The sequence below is a fragment of the Bos indicus x Bos taurus genome, chromosome 13, assembly GCF_003369695.1.
Source record: "Bos indicus x Bos taurus breed Angus x Brahman F1 hybrid chromosome 13, Bos_hybrid_MaternalHap_v2.0, whole genome shotgun sequence".
Classification (NCBI taxonomy): domain Eukaryota; kingdom Metazoa; phylum Chordata; class Mammalia; order Artiodactyla; family Bovidae; genus Bos; species Bos indicus x Bos taurus.
The window spans coordinates 21,888,737-21,912,026 of NC_040088.1; the positions used below are offsets into that span (position 1 = coordinate 21,888,737).

The 23,290-nt window shown below is 49.1% G+C and overlaps 1 protein-coding gene across 3 annotated transcripts; it reads right to left on the minus strand.

Annotated features, from left to right (window-relative positions):
- Window positions 1-250: 250 nt before the first annotated feature.
- CCM2L (CCM2 like scaffold protein) lies at window positions 251-22,032 on the minus strand. Of its 3 annotated transcripts, none has more exons than XM_027558843.1 (10): window positions 21,089-22,032; window positions 18,548-18,715; window positions 16,277-16,360; window positions 15,987-16,167; window positions 14,705-15,165; window positions 12,053-12,188; window positions 9,896-9,959; window positions 7,435-7,564; window positions 6,803-6,941; window positions 251-2,254 (listed from the first exon to the last, which is right to left on the minus strand). In XM_027558843.1, the coding sequence occupies exons 1-10, from the start codon at window positions 21,116-21,118 to the stop codon at window positions 1,944-1,946; spliced, it is 1,704 nt and encodes a 567-aa protein (XP_027414644.1). In that variant the 5' UTR covers window positions 21,119-22,032; the 3' UTR covers window positions 251-1,943. The 3 variants fall into 3 exon arrangements, with proteins under 3 accessions (XP_027414644.1, XP_027414645.1, XP_027414643.1); XM_027558844.1 differs by having other exon boundaries at window positions 12,053-12,152; window positions 15,987-16,170; window positions 21,089-22,030; XM_027558842.1 differs by having other exon boundaries at window positions 15,987-16,170; window positions 21,089-22,029.
- Window positions 22,033-23,290: the final 1,258 nt, after the last annotated feature.

Consider the following 23,290-nt stretch of genomic DNA (forward strand, 5'->3'; position numbering starts at 1 on the left):
AGTCATTCTAGCGAATTTTAGTGAAAATGAAAACATATATACCCTATGATCTACTCTTGGGTATAGAGCCCAAAGAAATTTTCGCACAGCCCCACAAGGGTCATGCACAAAGATTTTCATCACAGTGTGGTTTATGCTAAGAGGAAATCAGAAGCAACCTGAGCATCCATCAGTGGATGCTCAGCTTGGAATATTTTGCAGTGGTTGGATGTAATAAGTTAGGTTTTTACACAGGAAGGAAACAACAGAATGAGTTTGTTACATAATACCATTTATGTAATGTAAACACACACACAAGACATTATACATTTTATGTCCGGGGACATATATCAACACATAGAGATGGGTACCCATGGTGGGGAGGAGAAGGATTTCGGGGATGTGTGGATGAAGTCTGGGGAATATAAAACGAAGTAAGACATCAGTTCAGTTCAGTCAGTTGTGTCCGACTCTTTGCGATCCCATGGACTGCAGCACGCCAGGCTTCCCTGTCCATCACCAACTCCCGGAGCTTGCTCAAACTCATGTCCATAGAGTCGGTGACCAGAAGGGCCTTTTGTGGGTCAGTTATGATGGGACAGTCATTTGCCATGAACTGAGAATGAATCAGGGAACTTGCTGAATCCAAGCCCTAGTAATAATAATGATATTACTTTAACAATGGCGATAATAGTACCTACCTCATGGTAAGTACCTTGTGTCTGGCCATGTAAAGTTCTACAGATAAATTTTAGCTCTTCTAGGCAATTCTCTTGCCTCTTCTGAGGGCTTCTTTCAGCCTCTGAGCCTTTCCTGAGGCTGTGCAAGTTCTGTCTTTATGCTGACTTTTCTCCCCCTCCAATTCTGTCTTTGGATTTCTTTGACTACCTGAGATGCGATGGCTGGTCTGCAGAATCTTTTCATTTGAACTTTGAGCATGAATGGAGTCGGGCTGTAATAGAGCTGTGAGGGGCAAGTCCTATTTTCTCCTCCCAAACTGTGAGTTCCCTGAGGGTCTTCCTACATCTCACCCTCACCTCAGTTCGTGTCCCGTTGCACACAGCTAAAGACAGGTTAACTGAGTCAGAAAGTGTTCGATGTGGAAGGGAACAGCATTTATTGATCACTTATCATGTGTTAGACCTAGCACTAAGGTCTTGACCTTCAGTAATCCCTATGACCCCCTTGTGAGGTGGGTGGGGTTAGAAGAAAAAATGGGAGAGGCAGAGAGGCTAGGACACCTATCAGACAGGGAGCCCAGCCTGTCCTGATCCAATTGCAAGATCTGAACAAGTAACTTGTTCATAGCCTTAGGGTGGAGGCTGGGACCCAGATCACGCACCTCTGGGTCGACTCTTGGTAGAAAGAAACCTCTATTCCACACTAAAGATCTAAGTCCATCTGCAAAGGGGAGACCCTGCCTCTTAGAGCTTCAGAAAGACCCTTTGCACGATTTAGTATGGCCAGCGTGAGGTAATATCTAAGGGGAATCAGGAGACTCCCTCCAGTTTCTTCTCTGGAACCTCAGTTTCTCAAACTGTAAAATAGGAAAAGAGGTCTTCAGGCTCGGGGAATTCTTTTCTCAACCGGCCAGCAGGTGGAGCACACTCTCCATCACTCGCTTGGCCTCCAGAAAGTTGCGGAGTCTCGAGTGTCCGTCCAGAGGCCGAACCTTCGGGCTATCGGGACAGAGAAGTTCGCCGCCCTCCCCGACCGGCAGAGGGAGCTACTGAGCCCCGCTTAGGGTCCCGCCCCTGCAGGACATTCTCCGTCCTGCAGGGACCCGGGGCAGGGGACCGGTAGGGACAGACCCCCGCCCCCGGAGCGCGGAGCCCCGGGTTGGGGTCTGGGGAGGAGATCCTGGGGATGGATCACACAAACGCACAGACAAGGGCGCATGAGACTCAGAGGCGGGAGCGCGGAGCCACCCGCTCGCCCGCCCTCTGCAGGGACGGCGGCACAGGCTACAGGTAGTTGTCCTCGGCCGCGTCGCCCCCGCCCGGGGAGTCCCGGGCCTCTTCATCCGTGCTTTCGTCATCGTCGGGGGCCAGCGCCTCGATGTCGTGCGTTATGTCTGTCAGCAGCCGGTGGAAGGCCTGCGCCTCCGGCCGCTGGGCGCCGTCATAGCTGCGCACCGCTGACGCCGACGTGGAGCTCATGCTGCGCTTGATGCGGCCGAAGCTGTCGGTGAGGATGCCGCCCTCGCGGATGCCCACGCCCTCCAGGAAACCTTCGAAGTAGCCGATGTCCTGGTCCGGAATGAAGGGCCTCATCCCTGCGGGTCGAGGGCCAGGGTGATTCCTCGGGGTCAGCCCTTCCCCTCCCACCTTCGCTGGAGGGCGGAGTTCAGATCCCCGGCCCTGCCACTCGCTGGCTGTGTGGCTTGCACAACTCCTTGACTCTCTGAGCTGGAGAATAATGGTACAGTGCCCCGTACACATTTAAATGCTCACTGCATGTTAGCTTATTCTTGTTATCATTATTATTTCGATGGTTATATTCCTATTTATTCGTTATGTGCTGTGCTTAGTCGCTCGGTTGTGTCCCACTCTTTGTGACCCCATGGACTCAATAAGTAGCCTCAATAAGTATTCTGAGCCTTACTGTCCTCACCTGTAAAGCGGAGGTAATTGCACCTGTTCTCCCGGGCTGTAAGGATTAAATAAGGTTCTTAGCACACACTGGGCAGCCCATTTGACTTCTGTTTTACTTCTGTCACTACTTACTGGCTTTATGACTTATGTACTTTGTTTCTTTAAGCCTCAATTTTCTCATCTGCAAAATGGAGGCAAGTCATAGTTTCAACTATCAGTACCGAGGGCCTTCAACCAGATGATCCTTTGGCACATGTTAACAGCCAAGTACATGTTAGCTTATTAAGAATCATCATTCCTGGGACTTCCCTGGTAGTCCAGTGGTTAAGGCTTGGCCTTCCAATCAAAGGAGTGCAGATTCAATTCCTGGTCTAGGAGCTAATATCCCATATGCCTCAGGGCCAACAAAACCAAAACATAAAAGAGAAGCAATATTATAACAAGTTGAATAAAAACTTAAAGAAAAAAAAGGATTATCATTCCTCTTACTGTTATCATTAGCCCTCTTCACTAGCTCCATGATCTTGGATGAGTTCCTTAGCCTCTCTGAATTTTGGATGCCTCGTGGGGTAAAATGGGAAGTGTCATGCCCTCTTGCAGCTTTGCTGTGAAGGTGAAATGGTTACACCTGTGCTCTCTTTCCCGGCTCTGTGACTGCAGACAAGTCCCTTCCCCTCTCCGCACTATGGTTTCCTTGTTTGTCTTGTGGATCTCATGATGTGGCTTTCAGTTCAGTTCAGTTCAGTCGCTCAGTCATGTCTGACTCTTTGCGACCCCATGAATCACAGCACGCCAGGCATCCCTGTCCATCACCAACTCCTGGAGTTCACCCAGACTCACGTCCATCGAGTCAGTGATGCCATCCAGCCATCTCATCCTCTGTTGTCCCCTTCTCCTCCTGCCCCCAATCCCTCCCAGCATCAGAGTCTTTTCCAATGAGTCAACTCTTCACATGAGGTGGCCAAAGTACTGGAGTTTCAGCTTTAGCATCATTCCTTCCAAAGAAATCCCAGGGCTGATCTCCTTCAGAATGGACTGGTTGGATCTCCTTGCAGTCCAAGGGACTCTCAAGAGTCTTCTCCAACACCACAGTTCAAAAGCAACAATTCTTCAGCGTTCAGCCTTCTTCACAGTCCAACTCTCACATCCATACATGACCACTGGAAAAACCATAGCCTTGGCTAGATGGACCTTTGTTGGCAAAGTAACGTCTCTGCTTTTCAATATGCTATCTAGGTTGGTCATAACTTTCCTTCCAAGGAGTAAGCGTCTTTTAATTTCATGGCTGCAATCACCATCTGCAGTGATTTTGGAGCCCAGAAAAATAAAGTCTGACACTATTTCCACTGTTTCCCCATCTATTTCCCATGAAGTGATGGGACCAGATGCCATGATCTTCGTTTTCTGAATGTTGAGCTTTAAGCCAACTTTTTCACTCTCCACTTTCACTTTCATCAGGAGGCTTTTTAGTTCCTCTTCCCTTTCTGCCGTAAGGGTGGTGTCATCTGCATATCTGAGGTTATTGATATTTCTCCCAGCAATCTTGATTCCAGCTTGTGCTTCTTCCAGCCCAGCATTTCTCATGATGTACTCTGCATAGAAGTTAAATAAGCAGGGTGACAATATACAGCCTTGACGTACTCCTTTTTCTATTTGGAACCAGTCTGTTGTTCCATGTCCAGTTCTAACTGTTGCTTCCTGACCTGCATACAGATTTCTCAAGCGGCAGATCAGGTGGTCTGGTATTTCCATCTCTTTCAGAATTTTCCACAGTTTATTGTGATCCACACAGTCAAAGGCTTTGGCATAGTCAATAAAGCAGAAATAGATGTTTTTCTGGAACTCTCTTGCTTTTTCCATGACCCAGCGGATGTTGGCAACTTGATCTCTGGTTCCTCTGCCTTTTCTAAAACCAGCTTGAATATCAGGAAGTTCACGATTCACATATTGCTGAAGCCTGGCTTGGAGAATTTTGAGCATTACTTTACTAGCGTGTGAGATGAGTGCAATTGTGCGGTAGTTTGAGCATTCTTTGGCATTGCCTTTCTTTGGGATTGGAATGAAAACTGACCTTTTCCAGTCCTGTGGCCACTGCTGAGTTTTCCAAATTTGCTGGCATATTGAGTGCAGCACTTTCACAGCATCATCTTTCAGGATTTGAAATAGCTCAACTGGATTCCATCACCTCCACTAGCTTTGTTCGGAGTGATGCTAAGGCCCACTTGACTTCACATTCCAGGATGTCTGGCTCTAGGTCAGTGATCACACCATCGTGATTATCCGGGTCATGAAAATCTTTTTTGTACAGTTCTTCTGTGTATTCTTGCCATCTCTTCTTAATATCTTCTGCTTCTGTTAGGTCCATACCATTTCTGTCCTTTATCGAGCCTATCTTTGCATGAAATGTTCCCTTGGTATCTCTCATTTTCTTGAAGAGATCTCTAGTCTTTCCCATTCTGTTGTTTTCCTCTATTTCTTTTCATTGATCACTGAGGAAGGCTTTCTTATCTCTTCTTGCTATTCTTTGGAACTCTGCATTCAGATGCTTTTATCTTTCCTTTTTTCCTTTGCTTTTCACTTCTCTTCTTTTCACAGCTATTTGTAAGGCCTCCCCAGACAGCCATTTTGCTTTTTTGCATTTCTTTTCCATGGGGATGGTCTCGATCCCTGTCTCCTGTACAATGTCATGAACCTCTGTCCATAGTTCATTAGGTACTCTGTCTATCAGATCTAGGCCCTTAAATCTATTTCTCACTTCCACTGTATAATCATAAGGGATTGGATTTAGGTCTTACCTGAGTGATCTAGTGGTTTTCCCTACTTTCTTCAATTTAAGTCTGAATTTGGCAATAAGGAGTTCATGATCTGAGCCACAGTAAGCTCCTGGTCTTGTTTTTGCTGACTGTATAGAGCTTCTCCATCTTTGGCTGCAAAGAATATAATCAATCTGATTTCGGTGTTGACCATCTGGTGATGTCCATGTGTAGAGTCTTCTCTTGTGTTGTTGGAAGAGGGTGTTTGCTATGACCAGTGCATTTTCTTGGCAAAACTCTATTAGTCTTTGCCCTGCTTCATTCCGTATTCCAAGGCCAAATTTGCCTGTTACTCCAGGTGTTTCTTTGCTTCCTACTTTTGCATTCCAGTCCCCTATAATGAGAAGGACATCTTTTTTGGGTGTTAGTTCTAAAAGGTCTTGTAGGTCTTCATAGGACCGTTCAACTTCAGCTTCTTCAGCATTACTGGTTGGGGCATAGACTTGGATTACTGTGATATTGAATGGTTTGCCTTGGAAACAAACAGAGATCATTCTGTCGTTTTTGAGACTGCATCCAAGTACTGCATTTCGGACTCTTTTGTTGACCATGATGGCTACTCCATTTCTTCTGAGGGATTCCTGCCCGCAGTAGTAGATATAATGGTCATCTGAGTTAAATTCACCCATTCCAGTCCATTTTAGTTCGCTGATTCCTAGAATGTTGACATTCACTCTTGCCATCTCTTGTTTGACCACTTCCAATTTGCCTTGATTCATGGACCTGACATTCCAGGTTCCTTTGCAATATTGCTCTTTACAGCATCGGACCTTGCTTCTATCACCAGTCACATCCACAGCTGGGTATTCTTTTTGCTTTGGCTCCATCTCTTCATTCTTTCTGGAGTTATTTCTCCACTGATCTCCAGTAGCATATGGGGCACCTACTGACCTGGGGAGTTCCTCTTTCAGTATCCTATCATTTTGCCTTTTCATACTGTTCATGGGGTTCTCAAGGCAAGAATACTGAAGTGGTTTGCCATTCCCTTCTCCAGTGGACCACATTCTGTCAGATCTCTCCACCATGACCTGCCCATCTTGGGTTGCCCCACGGGCATGGCTTAGTTTCATTGAGTTAGACAAGGCTGTGGTCCTAGTGTGATTAGATTGACTAGTTTTCTGCGTGTATGGTTTCAGTATGTCTGCCCTCTGATGCCCTCTCACAACACCTACCATCTTACTTGGGTTTCTCTTACCTTGGGCGTGGGGTATCTCTTTACGGCTGCTCCAGCAAAGCGCAGCCACTGCTCCTTACCTTGGACGAGGGTAGGTACCTCTCCTCACTGCCGCCCTTCCTGACCTTCAACGTGGGATAGCTCCTCTAGGCCCTCCTGCGCCCACGCAGCCATGGCTCCTTGGACGTGGGGTTGGTCAAAGGGTAAAGAGTGAACACTCCCAGCCTGGGCAGGGGGCTCACCGAGCAGGAGGAACTTGCGCCGGTCTCCGTAGAGCTTCAGCAGGCCTGCGCAGTAGTCCTGGATGGGCAGCCCTAGCCGGTACTCCCGAAGCAGCAGCGCAAACTGCTGGATCTCTGGGGGCCCCAGCTTAGTCCGCAACTGTGGGTGCACCATTTGAAATTACTCCCCTGCCTAAAAGACCCAGAGCTGGATGTATCCAGCCCAGCCCTCCTCTGAAAAGCTGGCCTCCTGGGGGACATCCAGACCCCTTGGGCTGCATCTAAGAGTGGGATGTGGACTCAAGCTGCCTAATTTAAAATCCTGGCCCCTTTACTGACCAGCTCTGTGATCATGAGCAGATGATAACCTCCTTAACCTTTGCTTTCCTCATCACAAAGTGAGAATAATGATGGCACTTCCCTCTTGGGTTGTTGAAAGATGAAAGGAGATGGTAGATTATAGGTGCTCAGAACAGTGCCCGGTATAAAGCCAGCACTCACTGCTAGCTGTTCATTAAGGTCTTTCATGGCTGACTCCGTTTATTCTCCGAATGTCATGCCCTGCCCTGACCTCTGAGGTCTTACACTTCAGTTATGCCCCGGATTGTTCATGATTCCTGAAATACCTGGCCACCCTGCCTGCCCCAGCTCACCGTGACCATGTAATCCTGTAACTGCTCGAGGCCCAGGCCGCTGTGGTCGCTGCTGCTGCAGTGGGAGCCATGGAAAGAGGGTGTGGACGTGCCGCTGTAACAGGCTTCAAATGTGTCCTGGGAGCTGTTGCTGCAGGAACAGAGGGAAGGGGCCTCACTCCCTCTCTCCAGCTCCTCACCATGCGGTAGGCTGAAGGTGGGAGGGAACAGCCACCCATGCCCTGGGACTGAGCCCTCCTCCTGGACCCCATTTTGGCCCTCGAGGTCTCCTGTGATCTGGCCCTGCACCACCTCTTAAGCCTTGCCTCACCCTTGCTGCTTAGGCTCAGGCCACCTGTCTTCTTGCTTTTCCTCTAATACTCCAAGTACCTCCTCACCTCTGGGCCTTTGGCCATGCTATTACCTCGGCCTGGAATGCCTCTCTTTCCCTGTTGTGTGCTCAGCTAACTCTTCCTCATCATTGCATTTTAAAAGTCACCTCCTCGGGAGAGTTCTCCCTGATCCCTCCTGACCAAGATAGACCCTCTGTCCAATATGATCACAAAGTCTATAAATCTACCCATGACATGGAGGCCTTTCCAATGCCCCCGCCAAATGTCCTTTCTAGCCACTCTGTCCCTCACATCCTCTGTCGCAGTCTCAGTGGCCTCCTGGCTGCTCCTCAGCCTCGCCAAGCATATCCTGCCTCAGCCTCCTTGCACTTGCTGTTCTCTCTACCTGGAGTGCTCTTCCCCTTTTTATCCATCAGGTCTCAGTTCAAGTGTCGTCACCTTGGAGAGGCCCTCCTGACTCCCCAGATGAGGCAGGGTTTTTGCAGCCACTCTCTGAGCTTCCCGGTCATGTTTCTTACTGTTGATGCTTTTTGCTACTAAATAATGATTTCCCTGTCCCTTTGCCACACTTGCAAGCATGCATGAGCAGAGACCTTGGTTTTCTCTGTTTGCTGAGTACCTCCTCTGTGTCGAGCACAGGTCTCATTCTTGCCCTGCTCCCCCTGTCTCCCTAGCACACAGCACAGCACACAGGGATGCTGAGGCAGGATCTGCACGGTGAGTCTGAGGAGCAGCCAGAAGGCCACTGTGGCTGCGACAGAGGGTGTGAGGGACAGAGTGGTTAGAGAGGACATTTGGTGGGGGCATCAGAAAAGCCTCTGTGTCATGGGTAGGTACAGAGTAGGTATTCAATAAATATTGCTTAAATAAAAGTCAGCCTTGGGCTCTGCCTCCTGGTCTCTACGTTGTTCCAGAACCATCGTCAATGATTAGCTCTATAGAAGCACTGTACGTTTAGTGTGGATTCTGAGCCTACTTGGGTTCAAACCCCAGGCCAACAACTTACTAGCTTCTTGACCTTGTGTCAAGTTACTTAACTTCTCTATTTTCCAATTTCTCTAGCTATAAAATGGGATGGTAAAAAATTGGTGTCGTGAGAAATAGAGTTTTTAAATGAAGTGCATTATAAAATAGCCCTTGGCACATAGCACATTCAAAAGTTACTCATTGTCATGACTATTGTCTCTCTAGCATACAGCAGATTGTTTAAGGACTGGCCTAAGGGCACACAGTATTAGGCAAATACATTGCTGCTAAAAAGTTGGTGGGGGGGAAGTAAGGCATATATCACCGGCAGACACTTGCCCTTGTCCAAAGGCCTTAGCAACAGAATTACGGTGACCAACGTGTCTCACTTTTCCTGAGACTTTCCTAGTTTTAGCACTGAAAATTTCATGTCCTGGGGAACATCTAAATCCTGAGCAAACTGGGGTGGTTGATCATCCAAAATAGAACCCTAGACAATGTTCTGCACTGAGACTTTTTTAAAAACCCTGTGTTTTCCAGTCCTGCTTATAGCTAGTTGTGGCTATGAGACCACGTTCTGGCCAACAAGATGTAAGCAGAAGCCATCAGGTGGAAATTTTAGCAAAGAATTAAAGACCTGCTGTGATGGTTGGAGCTATTACCACTATTTTGGCCCATGAGGTGATTTGGAGGATGAAAGCAAGTGTTAGGGAGGCTGGAAAGATACGTCTGGGTCCTTGATGACCACAAGGCCATGAACTCCTGGTCTACTTTATGTAAGAGGGAGGGGGAGGGGGAGGAAACTCTTGTTTAAACGGCTCTTTTTTAGTTTTCTATTCCATGAAGCCAAAATGATTTTTTGGCATTATTTGTGATTTTGGCCTCTGCAGGCCATTGAGTGTCTGGATGACTGGGGAAGAGCGGCAGGGTCCTGTGGACCTAGTTCTGGCTTCTGGCTGCCTTGTCTCTCTCTCTCGGTTTTGGATTCTATCAGCTCACTAGAGCCTCAGGCTCAGAGACCAGTGTCTCAGCACAAATCAAAGTGGAGTCACTTTCCCCCATCTTCTCTTGCCCACAGGGTCTCAAGAGTGCCCAGAGGAGCAGTCCTGTTTGTGCAGGGACAGAGGGACCAGAGTGGGGTCCCTGGCCAGGGCAGTACCCACAAGGAGCTGCAGCAGCTGAAGTCCGCGTCGTAGGCATAGGTCCCGTCAGTGCGGCAGCTCTCACCTGGGGGCAGCAGAGAGAGGGCAGTGAGTGGTGGCAAAGCAGGGACCAATATCCCCGGGTCCCCGAGGCCCCAAGCTCAGCCCCACCCTGGAGTAAAGATGGCGGCTGGAGCAAGGATGGCCTTGTAAGCAATCGTACAGGAGTTAGCTTACGCACTGAGTGAAACGGGCAGCCACTGGAAGATTGTGACCAGGATTCCTGCCCCCACCACCAACACAGAGACAACCTTGGGCAACCCACCTCTTCCTCCTGGCCCTCACCTTCCCCAAGGTTGGGACAACACCACCTTCCTGCCTACTCATGGGGACCTTGGGGAGAGCAAGCCAGGGAACAGTTGCTGTAGGGTTTGTAAGCCATATATGTTTGAGCGAGAGAGACAGAAAAAAAAAGACCTTTGGAGGGAAGGAGGTCAAAATCATGAGGAGAAAGGAGCACTGGGTACAGAGAATTTGCTCTGTACCTGACCCTGGTACAGGTACTGGCCTCCCCCTTGGCTCACTTAGTGGCACTTCCTCAGGATACTCCCCTGACTTTCCAGGTCAGGCTGGTTTCTCATTATATATTTTCCTACAAGAGTGTGTGGTTGCATTTTATTTGTGTAACTATTTCTTTTAAAGTAGGTTATTTTTCTTAAAAAAACAAAAACAGGATTTCCCTGGTAGTCCAGTGGTTGAAAATCCACCTGCCGATACAAGGGACATTGGTTCGATCCCTGGTCCAGCAAGATTCCACATGCTGCGGGGCCACTAAGACCATGCACCTTGAAGCCTGCGCTCTGCAACAAGAGATGTCATCTCAATGAGAAGCATGCGCACCACAACTACAGAGTAGCCCCCGCTTGCTGCAACTAGAGGAGGCCCACAAGCAGCAGTAAAGGCCAGTATGGCCCAAAGAAATATTTTTATTTATTTGAGTACATCGGGTCTTCCTTGTGGCACATGGGATCTTTAGTTAAAGCATGCGAAATTTTGGTTGCAACATGTGGGATCTAGTTCTCTGGCCAAGGATTGAACCGGAACCCCTGGCTTGGGAGCATAAAGTCCTAGCCATTGAATCACCAGGGAAGTCCCTGTGTAACAATTTAATTACTGTCAGCTGATTTCAGCAATGCAAGCCTCTGAGGGAGGACCATGTCTGATTTTAGTCACCAGTGCATCCTGGGGATTAGCAGAATCCAACACTCAGGTGTTCAAGAAATATTTGTTGAATTATCTTATTTATTTCTCCATCATCCCTGGGAGAGTCAATGAACTTTCCCAGATTCTCAACAACCACAGTTCCCACAGATGGGAGTGCCTCCAGGAGGAAAGAGCCCACTCCCTGTTGCTGGAGCTATGCAAACAGGGACCACCCTGAGGGAGCTGTGGCTGAGGAAGTTCACTTTGGGGCCTTGAAGGAAGCATGTTGCAGATGGAAGCATTAGAATCAGGTGCACTTGGGTTTGAATCCTGACTCTGTCATTTGCCAGCTGTGTGACCTTGAGACATTTATTGACCGCTCTGAGCCTTAATAGCCTCGTCCATTAAAACTGGATTCATAAGGCCTCAGTTCTTTCATCCATTCAGAAAATACACCTTGAGCGTCTGGCCCTGATCCTCCACTAGGAACAGGGGACACAGTGGTAAACAGGACAGATGAGGTTGTTATGAGGATTATAAACATGTGGCACGTTGGGTCTGTGCTTGGCACATAGCTGGTGCTCAGCAAATCTCTGTTGATTTCATCTGCATTCCAGCCCTTGACAGCATTCAAGGACCAGTCTTGAAATCTTGGTTTTGACCTAGAGTCCTAGTAGGGCTAGATGGCTCAGTAAACAGACAATGCCCCTGGGATGCCAAAATACAAAAGGGAGAGAGAGTTCACCTCTAAAGGGCTTATTATAAAGCTAGGCTTGAGGTCATTATGAAATTGGACATTTTATTTTAGCTATATATTGGGGGTACACTGTAATTGCTGTAGAAGTCAGGACCCCTAAAGGCTTTTGTTGGCCCCAGTCTTGGGACATATCACCCCCTACCCTGCCCCTGACCCCCACCTCCTCTGGCCTTTCAGGATGATTCACAGGAAGGTTGGCCAGGAATTGGAATACTCACTGCGGCTACAGAGCCACGGCCGTTCAGGCGTGGATGTGTAGTGGTAACCGGCCCGGTCCACGCACTCAATGCTTTGGTCCCCGTAGATGATCTGGAAGACCTGACAGATGAGGGCACAGGACTCCTCAGCAGCATCCTTGTCCAGAGAGAAGGACAGAGCTCAGTCCCTCTTCTGTGATCAGGATGCCCCTGCTTCCTGAAAACGCAGTGTGAGCGGGCACACAAGGGCACACACTCAACTATGGGCGACTTTAGAGCCACTCTAAGGTCATTTTCCATCAAAATTATCTAGCCATGCTCTGGGTGGCTTCTATAGAAATAGCCATTTACTGATCTTTCTAGAATCGTGTGAAAACTGTAACTCTCATGCTCTGAAAAGTACACACAGGTACCCCCAGTTTATGGGAGAATTATGGGCCTTCCTGAAGCTTATGCTAAATTAAACATTAGCATGCTTATGCTAAATTAAATTAAGTTTACACCTAGGAAGCTGAAACCCAGAGACTAAAGTGATTAGCCAGGGCTAGAACCCTGGTCTCCTAATACCTAGTATGAGGAGGAAGAATTACATGTATGAAAATGTTAGGCTCAACATAGTTATTGTGCCATATTTAGATGTGAGCTTCCTGGCACCCAGGGCAAAAATGGAAGCAGGATGAATATATAAACTTCAGTCCCTGATAGAAGGAAGGTATTTAGGTTCTTGGGTAACACTTTTTTGAGATGGCGAATTTGAAGAGGAATTTGCCTTTTTGGTTTACCTCTTTAGTAAGAGATATAGAAAGACAACTAATAAAGAGTCCATCTTTATGAAGTCATTTCTCATTTTGTGCTTCTAAAAAAGTCAGCCCAGGGTGTAAATTAAAATGTAACCTCAGGACAGGCATTTTGGGATGAGGGAGTAAAGTTATCATTAAACCAGGATTGATCCTTATAATAACCCTATCAAGTGGACAGAGAAGAGGGGATCCTTATTTCATGACAGTGGATAAGTGACTCACACAGCAGGCTCATGGCTTTGGTTAATATTGGCACCCAGGTTTTTTGACTCTAACTCCTGTACCCTTCTTGGGACCATGATGCCTCAGATTGGAGGCCAGAGGCTCAGATACTCCCGGAAAAAAGCCTTATTTATTTACTCATTCTACAAATTATTACTTATTTCCACTGTGTGGCAGGCACTGTGCTGGGTTATGGAGTCTCAGAGGTGAATTAGGTAAGGCCTAAAGCCCTCCCAGCCTAGTGGAATAAACAGGGCACACTGGTACCTATGCCTGGAATGGACTTTCTTGGCTCTTTGCCCTGCTTCTTCCTTCTCTCTTCCACATTTCAGTTTAAAAGGCACAAACTCACTTTCCCTCTGAAAAATGGATCTCCTTCCTCCTTATCATTTCAAGTTGCCTGTTTTTTTCTTGGTCCCTATCACAACATATCCTAATATATTATGAACTAATCCATCTACTCATATTTATTGAGCAGCTAGGAAATGGCAACTCACTCCAGTATTCTTGCCTGGAGAATCCCGTGGACAGAGGAGCCTGGTGGGCTATAGTCCATGGGGTTGCAAAGAGTTGGACATGACTGAAGTGACTTAGCATGAACGCATACATATGCCAGGCACTTTTCTAGGTGCCAAGGATAAATGAGAAAGTGTTTCGAGTCAGCTCCATAGCCTGAGTTTACTGGTTACTATCCACCTTTCTTTCTAAAGAGGCACCGTGTCTATTTTGTTCACCACATGGGATTTATACATAGGGGGAGTTCAAGACCCTGGGTCAGAGAAAAAGCTTACAAGTCTCAGGGTTTGAAGGTGTCCGCTAGACAGTGAGCTCCCTAAGGGAGGACACTAATTATGTCTTGTTCATTTCTGTATCCATGGCACCTAGACCAATGCCTAGCAGAAGCTGGTACTCAATGAACATGGTCAAATAAATAAAAGCAAGGGTGAATGTGGAGGATAGAGGGTGGAGCAAGAATGGCGGGAAATCTTATGCTTTGGGTGATGACCGTTGTTACCAAGAACACAGGCTCTGAACTTTTGGGTCCCAGTGTTGAAATCACTGCCTGCTTCCTGTGTGACCTTGCACAAGTTGCTTAGCCTCTGTGTCTGTTTCCTTCTCTGTAGAATAGGAATGATGGTAATATTTGCCTCTAGGGGTTAACGTGAGAACAAAATGATTAATACTGGTTTCCAGTCTGGCACAGGTCGGGCACTCAATTCGTGCTGGAAATTACTGTCCTCATGATTCTTACTGTGGTAGTGCGGAGACTTACGACTTTGGGGAAAGAGGAGGGCTGGAGGAGAGATTAGATCAAGTCTGGGCCATTTTGAGCTTTCATCCCTCCGGGACAAGTAAGGGGAAGGTGTCCCTGAGGTGTCCCGGAGCTGGAGGGTAGAAGCCTTTTGCCGTTATGGGCACACAGTACCTGAAATCCTGGAGAGTAGGGCCAAAAGAGGGAGATGAAAAGGGGCGGGGGGACGGGGGAGTGAGGGCGGAGGGTTGCGGGGGTGGGGGCGGAGGGATAGGGGGCGGGGGGGGGGCGGGGACAGAGGGATGGGGAGCCGGAGGGGGCGGTGCGGAGGGATGGAGGCGGGGGTGAAGACGTGCCCTGGAGGCAGGGTGCAGGGACTCAGGGTGCCCTCGGGCTCACCCTGTTGGCCACAGCCAGAATGACCAAGTTGCAGTAGGCGTCGGGGCTGGGGTCCTGCGGGTCGAGCGGGTTGGGGCCCGGGTGACGCCGCTCCCAGCTGCCACCGCCGCCACCCGCCTGCCTCCGTTCCCAGCTGCCGCCTGGCTTTCCTGTGCCGCCGCCGCCGCCGGCGTGCCGCCGCTCCCAGCTGCCGCTGAACGTCTGCCGCCGCTCCCAGCTGCCCGACGCCCGCGCCCCGGCGCGCTGGCGCTCCAGGCTGCCGCCGCCGCCGCCCCCGGCCCGGGCCTCGGCGCCTGCGCCGCCGCCCCACGCCATCCGCCAGTCCAGGCTGCAGATGGTGTGGCGCCGCTCGGTGGTGCCCACCCGCCGCTTCTCGGGCGACACTCCCGGCGGGCCCGGGTCGCGCCCCGCCCCGCCGGGGCTGGCGTCTACGCCGGCTGGCACCGGATCCACGCCCAGACCTAGGAGAGGTCGTGTGGCAGTCAAAGCAGGAGATCCAGGCTAAGCGCCCCCTCTCCCGAGGCCAGCTGGGGGTCCTGACCCGCCGCTGCGGGATGGGGATTTGGGAGTGAGTCCCCCGGCCCCTGTGCTCAGGACGCACCCCTGGCTTCAAAGTCAGGAGGCCCGACCCCGCCCCATTCCGGGTCCCTGCTTTTGGACCCCGCCCCACCCCTCAGGCTCCACCCCTGCATCTGGCCGTTCCCACCCATCCCACCCCATCCAGACGACCCTCGCCTCGGACCCTGCCGTCTGATCTGAGTAGTGGTCAGGCTATCGCCTCTCTCTTTACTGTTAATCTGACCCTGTTCTTGGTTTCGGGAACCTGTCCTTGGATCCAAGCTTCCCTTCAGCTCCGCCCCTGGCCTCAGGCCCCGCTCCTAGGATACCTCACACCTCCCACCCTGTATCTCAGCCGCGAGCTCCGCCCCCCAGTGTACGGCTCCGCCCCTAAGTGAGACTCCGCCTCTTGCCCCAGGTACCCTCCTAGCCTCAGAATTTTGCTACCCATTAATCACGCATTCGGGCCTCAGGATTCTGGCTTCTCCATCATTTCCGAGATGGTGGGTCAGGCTTCCCTCCTTCAAGCCTCAACACTGGGCTCCCTTTTCTTGCAAACAGCCGTGCCCTATCCCTAGTCTCGGGGTAGTTTGGTCAGGCCTTTCACCCCATCCTCCAGCCTCAGGCCCCGCCCCTGCCCAGGCCACGCCCATTTCTAGGTGACGGGCGCGTTCTCTACCCCTTCCCCTCCCCGCCCTGCCCCGCCAGGCCCCGCCCACCGTACCGGTCTTCAGCACCAGCAGGTGCAGAGCGTCGTCCTGAAGGTAGGAGGCGGCGGCAATCTCGTGAGTGGGGATACGCAAGATAAGCTCCTCGTTGTCGCGCCAGGTGAGCAGCAGGCAGCGGGCCGACAGGCTCAGGATGCTGTCTTGCTCCGCCGTGGTCTTCAGCGGCAGCTCCTTCAGCTGCTGCAGGGTGGGTCGGATCTCCTGAGTCCCGGTGGCCACGGGTGGGAAACGTAGGGTGGGAAACGTAGGGGACCAGACCCTGTCCTCCCCTCTCCCGGCGCCTCACCCTGGCCGTGTCCAGCAGCTGCAGGAGCTCGTCCCGACTGGAGGGGTTCAGTGAGGAGGTGACCCAGGTGAGGTGGCCCAGGAACTGTATAGAAATGGGACGGGGGTCGGGGGTGTGGGAGAAGGGCAGAGAGAGGTCACCTTGAAGCCGCGGAGGACCCTGACCTCACTGACACCGTAAAGTTAGACTGAGATAGAAATATCTGAATTAATAATAATGGCTTGGTTATAACTGTTATTAAAGCAATCCTAGGAGCCATAGTCCTGCGAGTTTTATGCACTCATTCATCCTTACTTTGAGGATGAGAAAACTAAGGCACAGTCAAAATAAATAACCTGCCCAGTATTATCTATAATATAAAGGGTGGAGCTGGACTCCACACACCAGAACCCACACTCTCACTGCTCACTTATTTTTGCTAATATAAGCTTACTTTATGAGCATACAGTTATTTAACTATGGCAGAAGCAAAGGTCACTGTAATAGCTTGAAAGAACAGGCCACTTGCAATTTCCCACTTGGCCTGAGTGGCTCCTGTTCATCCCAAGCACCCATGTCAACAGGTCACTGGCCTTCTTTATGATCTTGTTGCAGAAATTAAGTGGGAAGGAAATAATATTGTATCAAGTTAGTATATAATTTTGTCAGAAAAATAAGTAAATCATTCATTCTTACTTATAGCTTAATGTTATCACACTTAAATGTCATTAAGTGTCTTCTTTCATTATTTTTAGTCTTATTCTTACAGGTGAATTCTACCAATCATACCATTTCTCTTCTTTTTATTCTCTATAAAGTTTCAGTCCCTAGTTTTTTAAGTGACTTTGTTAGCTTTTCCCTTTATAGGGTTGCCAGATAAAATACAAGATGCCAATTAAATTTGGTTTTCATGTAAACAGCTACTTTTTTAGTTTGTTTTTAAAGTAATTTTAGTCTCATGTAACACTGGGTATATATTAATACTAAAAAATACTCATTGCCTACCTGAAATTCAAATTTTTAATAAAAACTTTATTGAAGTATAATTGATTTACAATGCTTCAGGTATACAGCCCAGTGATTCGGCTGTATACATATATAATATATATATATATATATTCTTTTTCATATTCTTTTCCATCATAGATTATTACAAAATATCAACTATATTTCCCTGTGTTATACAATAGGTCCTTGTTGTGTATCTATTTTATATATAATAGTGTGTGTTAATCCCAAACTCCTAATTTATCCCTCCCCCTACCAACCGGGTGCCTGTTTTTGCTAAATCTGACACTCCTACCCCCATATCGATCTTTGTTGGGTAATGAGGATTCTCCACTGCTCCTTCATGGTGTGCATGAAATAGAAGTAGAGCCCTTGAGTTGGCCCAAGTCCCTGTGACTTGCAGAACTGGCTTCCTTTAATCTGGACACCATCCAAGTAGCAGTAATGTCACTGCAGTAAAATCTCACAAGACGGACTGGCTTTTCGGTGCACAGGGCACCTTCCCATCTGCTTTGCCCTTGGGGTATAGACTTTGAGCCCCGTGTTGAGATGGGAACACTGAGGCTGAGCATATGGAGGTCACTTGCTGAGGGTTCCCAGCAGAGTGCACGTGCAGGGCTGGGTTGACTCCATGCCTCTTTCCCCTGAGCCTCCCCTGTGTAAGATAAGGCTGGTCATAGGTTGGTGTGTAGGAGAGGTAAAGTCTTTACTGATGGGGTCCAGAACATGCCACCCTAAAATATGGCACCTCAGCACATTGACTATTTTAAGCTGAGGGAGTCAGAGGAAATGACAGCAGCAGGAAGGTCATTCAGAATTCCCCTGCATCATCCTTCTTCCCTGAAAGCAGGAGATAAATCTCCCTGGTGAAAGGTACCTTCTTTTCAGAGTACTAGCAGGAAGGGAGACCTCCTTATCACCAGAGACAGGGAACTGAGGGCCGAGAAGTCTGTGTAAACAAATCTTGTTCCTCCTTTACCATGTACTACCCCTACTCCGAACCCCTCTGCCTTGTCAGTTCTTCACAGATTTATTGTTTCTTTGTCCAAAATGTATTAAAGTTTCCTCTAGTCACTTCTCAGGGTCTTCCATTCTCTCCCTGAACGTTCTCACGTACATGGGAAAATTTAATAAAATGCTTTTTTCCGGTGTGCTTTTCTCCGGTTAATCTTTGTTCAGTTTAAATTTCAGACCAGAGGGAACCTAAGAGGGTCGAGGGAAACTTTCCCCCTAATCTGTTGTCCCCAGATCCTTCCCACCCTTCCCCCCTCATCCCACGCATACCTTGACCTCTTTCTCCAGATAGTCACAGAGCAGAATCTGAGGGTCGATGAGGTAGTCGGGGGGATAGAGGGGCATCGAGTGCAGGGGGCGGCGGCTCACACTGCTCCGACAGGCTGCCCGGCGCGCAGCCTTGGGGAACACCAGCCTCCGGATGGGGGACACAAAGCCCTGGGGGAGGCAAGGGCATGGGGGTAAAAGCCACTGACTTGGTCTTCTCCAGCACCAGCACTTATACGCAGCCTTGTACTTATATTATCTAATTGCATTCTGACAAAAACACTGCAGGGAGGGACAAGTTACCTCTGTGATTTCCATTTTACAGATGGAGAAACTGAGCCTCAGAAAGAGCTAGTAAGGTTACCAGCTAGTGGCTGTAGAACCAATATTCACCCTGGGCAGTCTGGCTCCAAACCTTCATTCTAAATACCCAGGTGAGGGAGTTTGAGGGAGAATGGATACATGTCTGTGTATGGCTGGGTCCCTTCCCTGTTTGCCTGAAACTATCACAACATTGTTAATTGGCTAACCCCAATACAAAGTAAAAAGTTAAAAAAAATAAACACCCAGGTGACAGTAGGAACTTACCTAGGCTGGGGCAAGTACGGAAAAATATTAACATCCAATCTGGCTGAATGGTAGGTGCATAGGTATTTATTAAGCTATTTCCTATGCTTTCCTCAATATTAGAAATGATTGATTTCTAACTAATGATACCATAGTATAATCCAGTGGGCACCTGCATTAAAAATGGCCTGGATCTAGATTGAAGGAGCAAATTCTAGGGCTTCAACTCAGCCCAACAGAATTTAAACTCTCAGGAAAGTGTGAGCACTGATCTAGACCAGTGGTTCTCAGTGTGTGGTTCCTGGGTCTCCACCACCAGCAGTAGCAGCATCACCTGGGAATTTAAGAGAAATATACATTCTTGTACTCCATCCCAGACCTATTGGACCAGAAACTGGGATGAGACCCCCATGATCTGTGTTTTAACAAGCACCAGGTGATTCTGATGCCCAGTTCAAGTTTTACAATCAGTATCATGGAGCCTGGATTAAGTACAAGGAAGCTCTGAGGAATGAGATCAAGCAATCTGGGAACAAACATTCCAAGAAGAGGGCACAGCATGTGCAAAATCCTGGGGGCTGCAAGGGCTGGATGAGCACAAGCCTGGAGAAGATGTATTATAGCCATTTTGCTGTAGCCAAATGATGAGCTGAACAAGTCATAGAGGGCTTGAATGTTGGCTATGGAGGCAGGACTTTATCCCATGTATGGAGTATGTGTGTATGCCTAAGTGGACCCGGAAGGTAATTGTTTTGTCTGTGGCCCTGAACGGTCCAGCCTTGACCACTTCTCCAACTTCATCTCACTGCCCCTCACTCCTGTCCTCTGGGTCTAGGGCCATCTTTCAGTTCTTCCTACTTGCTATATTCCTTCCTCCCATGGAGGGGCTTTGCACACACTGTTTCCCTGCCTGAAACATTCTTTCCTACTCCCTTTCTTTCCACCTATCAGCTCAGGCTGACCAGTCTGAGGTTTAACATTCTCCCAGCACTGCATATGGAGCCTTTTGTACAATTTTACATTAATGGCTTTAAAAAACATTAATAGCTGTCTTCCCCACTAGACTGTGAGCTCCAGGGAGGGGGCAGGGACCTTGTCTGACTTTATTCACAGTGCATCATCACCAGCACCAGGCATGGTGCCTGGTATATAATAGGTACTGAATAAATATCTGTAGAAGAAAGGAACCAAGAAGCAACAAGCACCTATGTCTTGGCTCCCTTCGGAGCCCTCATAATTCACATGGGAGCCTTTTCAAACAGTTGGATCTTGGTTTCCTGGGGGAAGAGGGCTCGGTGGGGATGGGGGTGGGAGTTGGAAGCCCAGAGGCTTCCTGGACTGCAAAGACAAACAAGTGAGATGCCCAGAGAACCAGACTAGAAAATTTCTGAGAGTCAGGAAGAAGTAAAGATCTAGGGGTTTGGGGAGTGACCCTCAGGCTGAGGCCTTTGGAACAGAACTGGTCCCTGTATAAAGATGGGGAGAGGCCAGGCTCAGCTAGAACCTGGCAGGAGGAGGAGGTAGTTGTCCCAAGCCCAGATAGGCAGCCTTGTAGCACAGACTTGCCCTGCCTGAGGTCCTTCTCCCTGATGAGGCAAGAATCAGGGGAATGGGTTTGCTTGGTGTCTGTTTTTCTGTCTGTCCTTCGGTCTGAGAAACTGCAGAGGGGAACCCCCAGGAACACCAGGGAAGCAGGTTGGGAGTGTCTCCCAGACTAATCTGGCTGGCTGGATTTCCTGGAAGGTACCTGTCCTTCTGTTCTTTCCTGGGATGGCAGAGGCCACTAAGAGTAGGGAGACTGGTTAGAGAGTTTGAGCCCAAATGTCTGGCTGCCCAAGGGTGGAGAGAAAGGTCTTTCCAAACAAGAAGAAAGGTGCTCCTGAGCACTCACTGCCCATCACCCCACCCCCAGGCTTCTCATTTCTCCAACTCCGGGTACACTTCTCTACCCCGAACCCTTTCCAAACCCCCACCTACCTTTTTCCCTTTCTTGACTTCATATTCCATGGTGAAGCGTCCCCTCCGCTCCTGCCACCCTCCTAGCCACCCCTCCACCTTCTCCCCCCACACAGTTTCTTTGTTCTTTTTCCTTCCTGGTCGGAAACTCCACCAGCCCTGGAGTTCCTGCCCCTCCCATCTGATAGTGAGCGGCCGGGTGAGGGTGGATGAAGGATGCAGCCTTGGAACCCTCCAGCTGAACAGTGGAAGCCCAGTCAGAGCAACAGACCAGGGAGAAAACCCCAAGATCTCCAGCCCGCAGGCTTGCTGCTGAGGGGGCTTGGGAACTGACTAAGGCTGGGAAGTGTCCTCTGAATTTAGAGGCAGAAAATCCCAGATCCACCCACTTCTGCCACTAACCTTGCTGTGTGACCTTGGCAAGGCAGGTGAGTTTCCCCTTTTCACAGCCTGTTTCCCCCTCCATTTTATAAATTAGGGGTAAACATTGCCTTCCTCTCTAGGCTGCTGTGGTGAGAAAAAAATGAAAGAGTGGGTAGGCAAATGCTTCATAAACTATGGAATATTGTGTAAAAGCAAGTTATGATTTTAAGAATTAATCATTACCAATTTTAAGGGAGGCAGTATGCATGGGCTTCAAAGATAGGCCGCTTGAGTTTGAATCCTGGCTTTGCCACTTAGTAGGTTTATGACCTTGGGTCTGTAACCTCTTGTGCCTCCATTTCCCCATTTGTAAAATGGGTACAATATCAGCCTGGCCCTCAGAGTGAACTTGTAAGAATTAAACTCACTTAGAAAAACTCCTGGAACATGTGAAGTACTCAATAAACATTAACTCTTCACCTATCTGTGTATCTGCGTGTTCTGGGCTGTTTTACTGTCTCTTGAGAGAATACTACTAGGGAAGCGGGGCTCACTTTGTGGTTCTGGACTGAGCCCTTTATGTATTTCATCTCACTTATTCTTCACAATACTGCTGTGCCATTATTATATGTGTTGTGTTTGTATGTATATTAGTCGCTCAGTCATGTCCAAGTCCTTGTGACCCCATAGACTGTAGCCTGCCAGGTTTCTCTGTCCATATAATTTTCCAGGCAAGAATACTGGAGTGGGTCACCATTCCCTTCTCCAGGGGATCTTTTCAACCCAGGGATCGAACCCAGGTCTCCCACATTTCAGGTGGATTCTTTACCATCTGAGCCACCAAGGAAGCCCTATATGTGCTACCCAGATTTTTAAAACAGACTCAAGTGCAGAGGTGAACCCAAGGAGGGCACACAGTAAATGAGACAAGGGCCTGGAGTTTCTGCCTGGTCTGGCTCTGATCTGAAGCCTGGTTACTTACCACTCGGGCCTATGCCCTCTGCGTGGCAATGGGAAAGGTTCTGAGTGATCCCTCCTCACCTTGCCCCGACCACTCGGTTCTGGAGAACTAAGTCCTGGAACTGATTTGCTATATGATGCAAGCAGGCTGCTTATTGCAACCTCTCTGGGTCTCAGCTTCCTCATCTTTCCACTGGAAACAATAAGCCCCCAAACTCTGTCCTGCAGTCAGAGGTATGACAGGAGAGATATCAGGCCATGGATGAGAAGGCAGTTGGAAACTGTGAAGTGCAGGGGCCCATGCATAGGATTGTTTGGGAAGTTTTTTTTAAATACCCCAGTATGCCAGGCCAGTGCCCGTGGGAGCAAAGCTCATAGCTCCCTACTGCCTCTGGGTGTGAGAGCTGCAGAAGACTCTCAGACACCAGCCTTCTCTCTGTCTCTTCCTCCCTCTTTCGGAGGTGGGGAAATGGTCCAGACTGCTCAGTGATAGCTCACACAGCCACCCTCCCTGCTCCCTGACATCCTGCCCATCTTGTCCCTACAGCAGGAAGTGAAAGCCTCTGCCTGCGGGCTAACAGGAAGAGGCCAGGATGTACTAGCCAATCCCTGACCGCCCTGGACATCACCCTCCCAGTTAACCCCTGAGCTGGTCCCAAATTCCCACCCTCAGATGGCAGCTGGGAATGAGATGTGGTCTCTTGCTCTGGCACCTCCATGATGGCTTTTGCAAGCCTTTTCTTCTCTCTGAGCCTCACATTCCCTCTGTGTAAAACAGGGACGTCTCTTATTCCTGGATTAACTCCAAACATCCGTGAACTTCTATGGAGCTCGAACATGACCAGTGTTCTGAATGCCACTCAAAACAGCAAACCATCTCTGTGTTCTCTGCAGTCCCAG

What these genes read in the sequence shown, in the direction of transcription:
- CCM2L (XM_027558842.1), bottom strand. Translation starts at nt 21,118, where the DNA reads ATGGAATATGAAGTCAAGAAAGGGAAAAAG. An exon ending in AGCTGCTGGACACGGCCAGG is followed by an intron (nt 16,171 to 16,276) that starts GTGAGGCGCCGG and finishes CCCACCCTGCAG; the next exon opens with CAGCTGAAGGAGCTGCCGCT. An exon ending in GCGCAAGTTCCTCCTGCTCG is followed by an intron (nt 2,255 to 6,802) that starts GTGAGCCCCCTG and finishes CTCGACCCGCAG; the next exon opens with GGATGAGGCCCTTCATTCCG.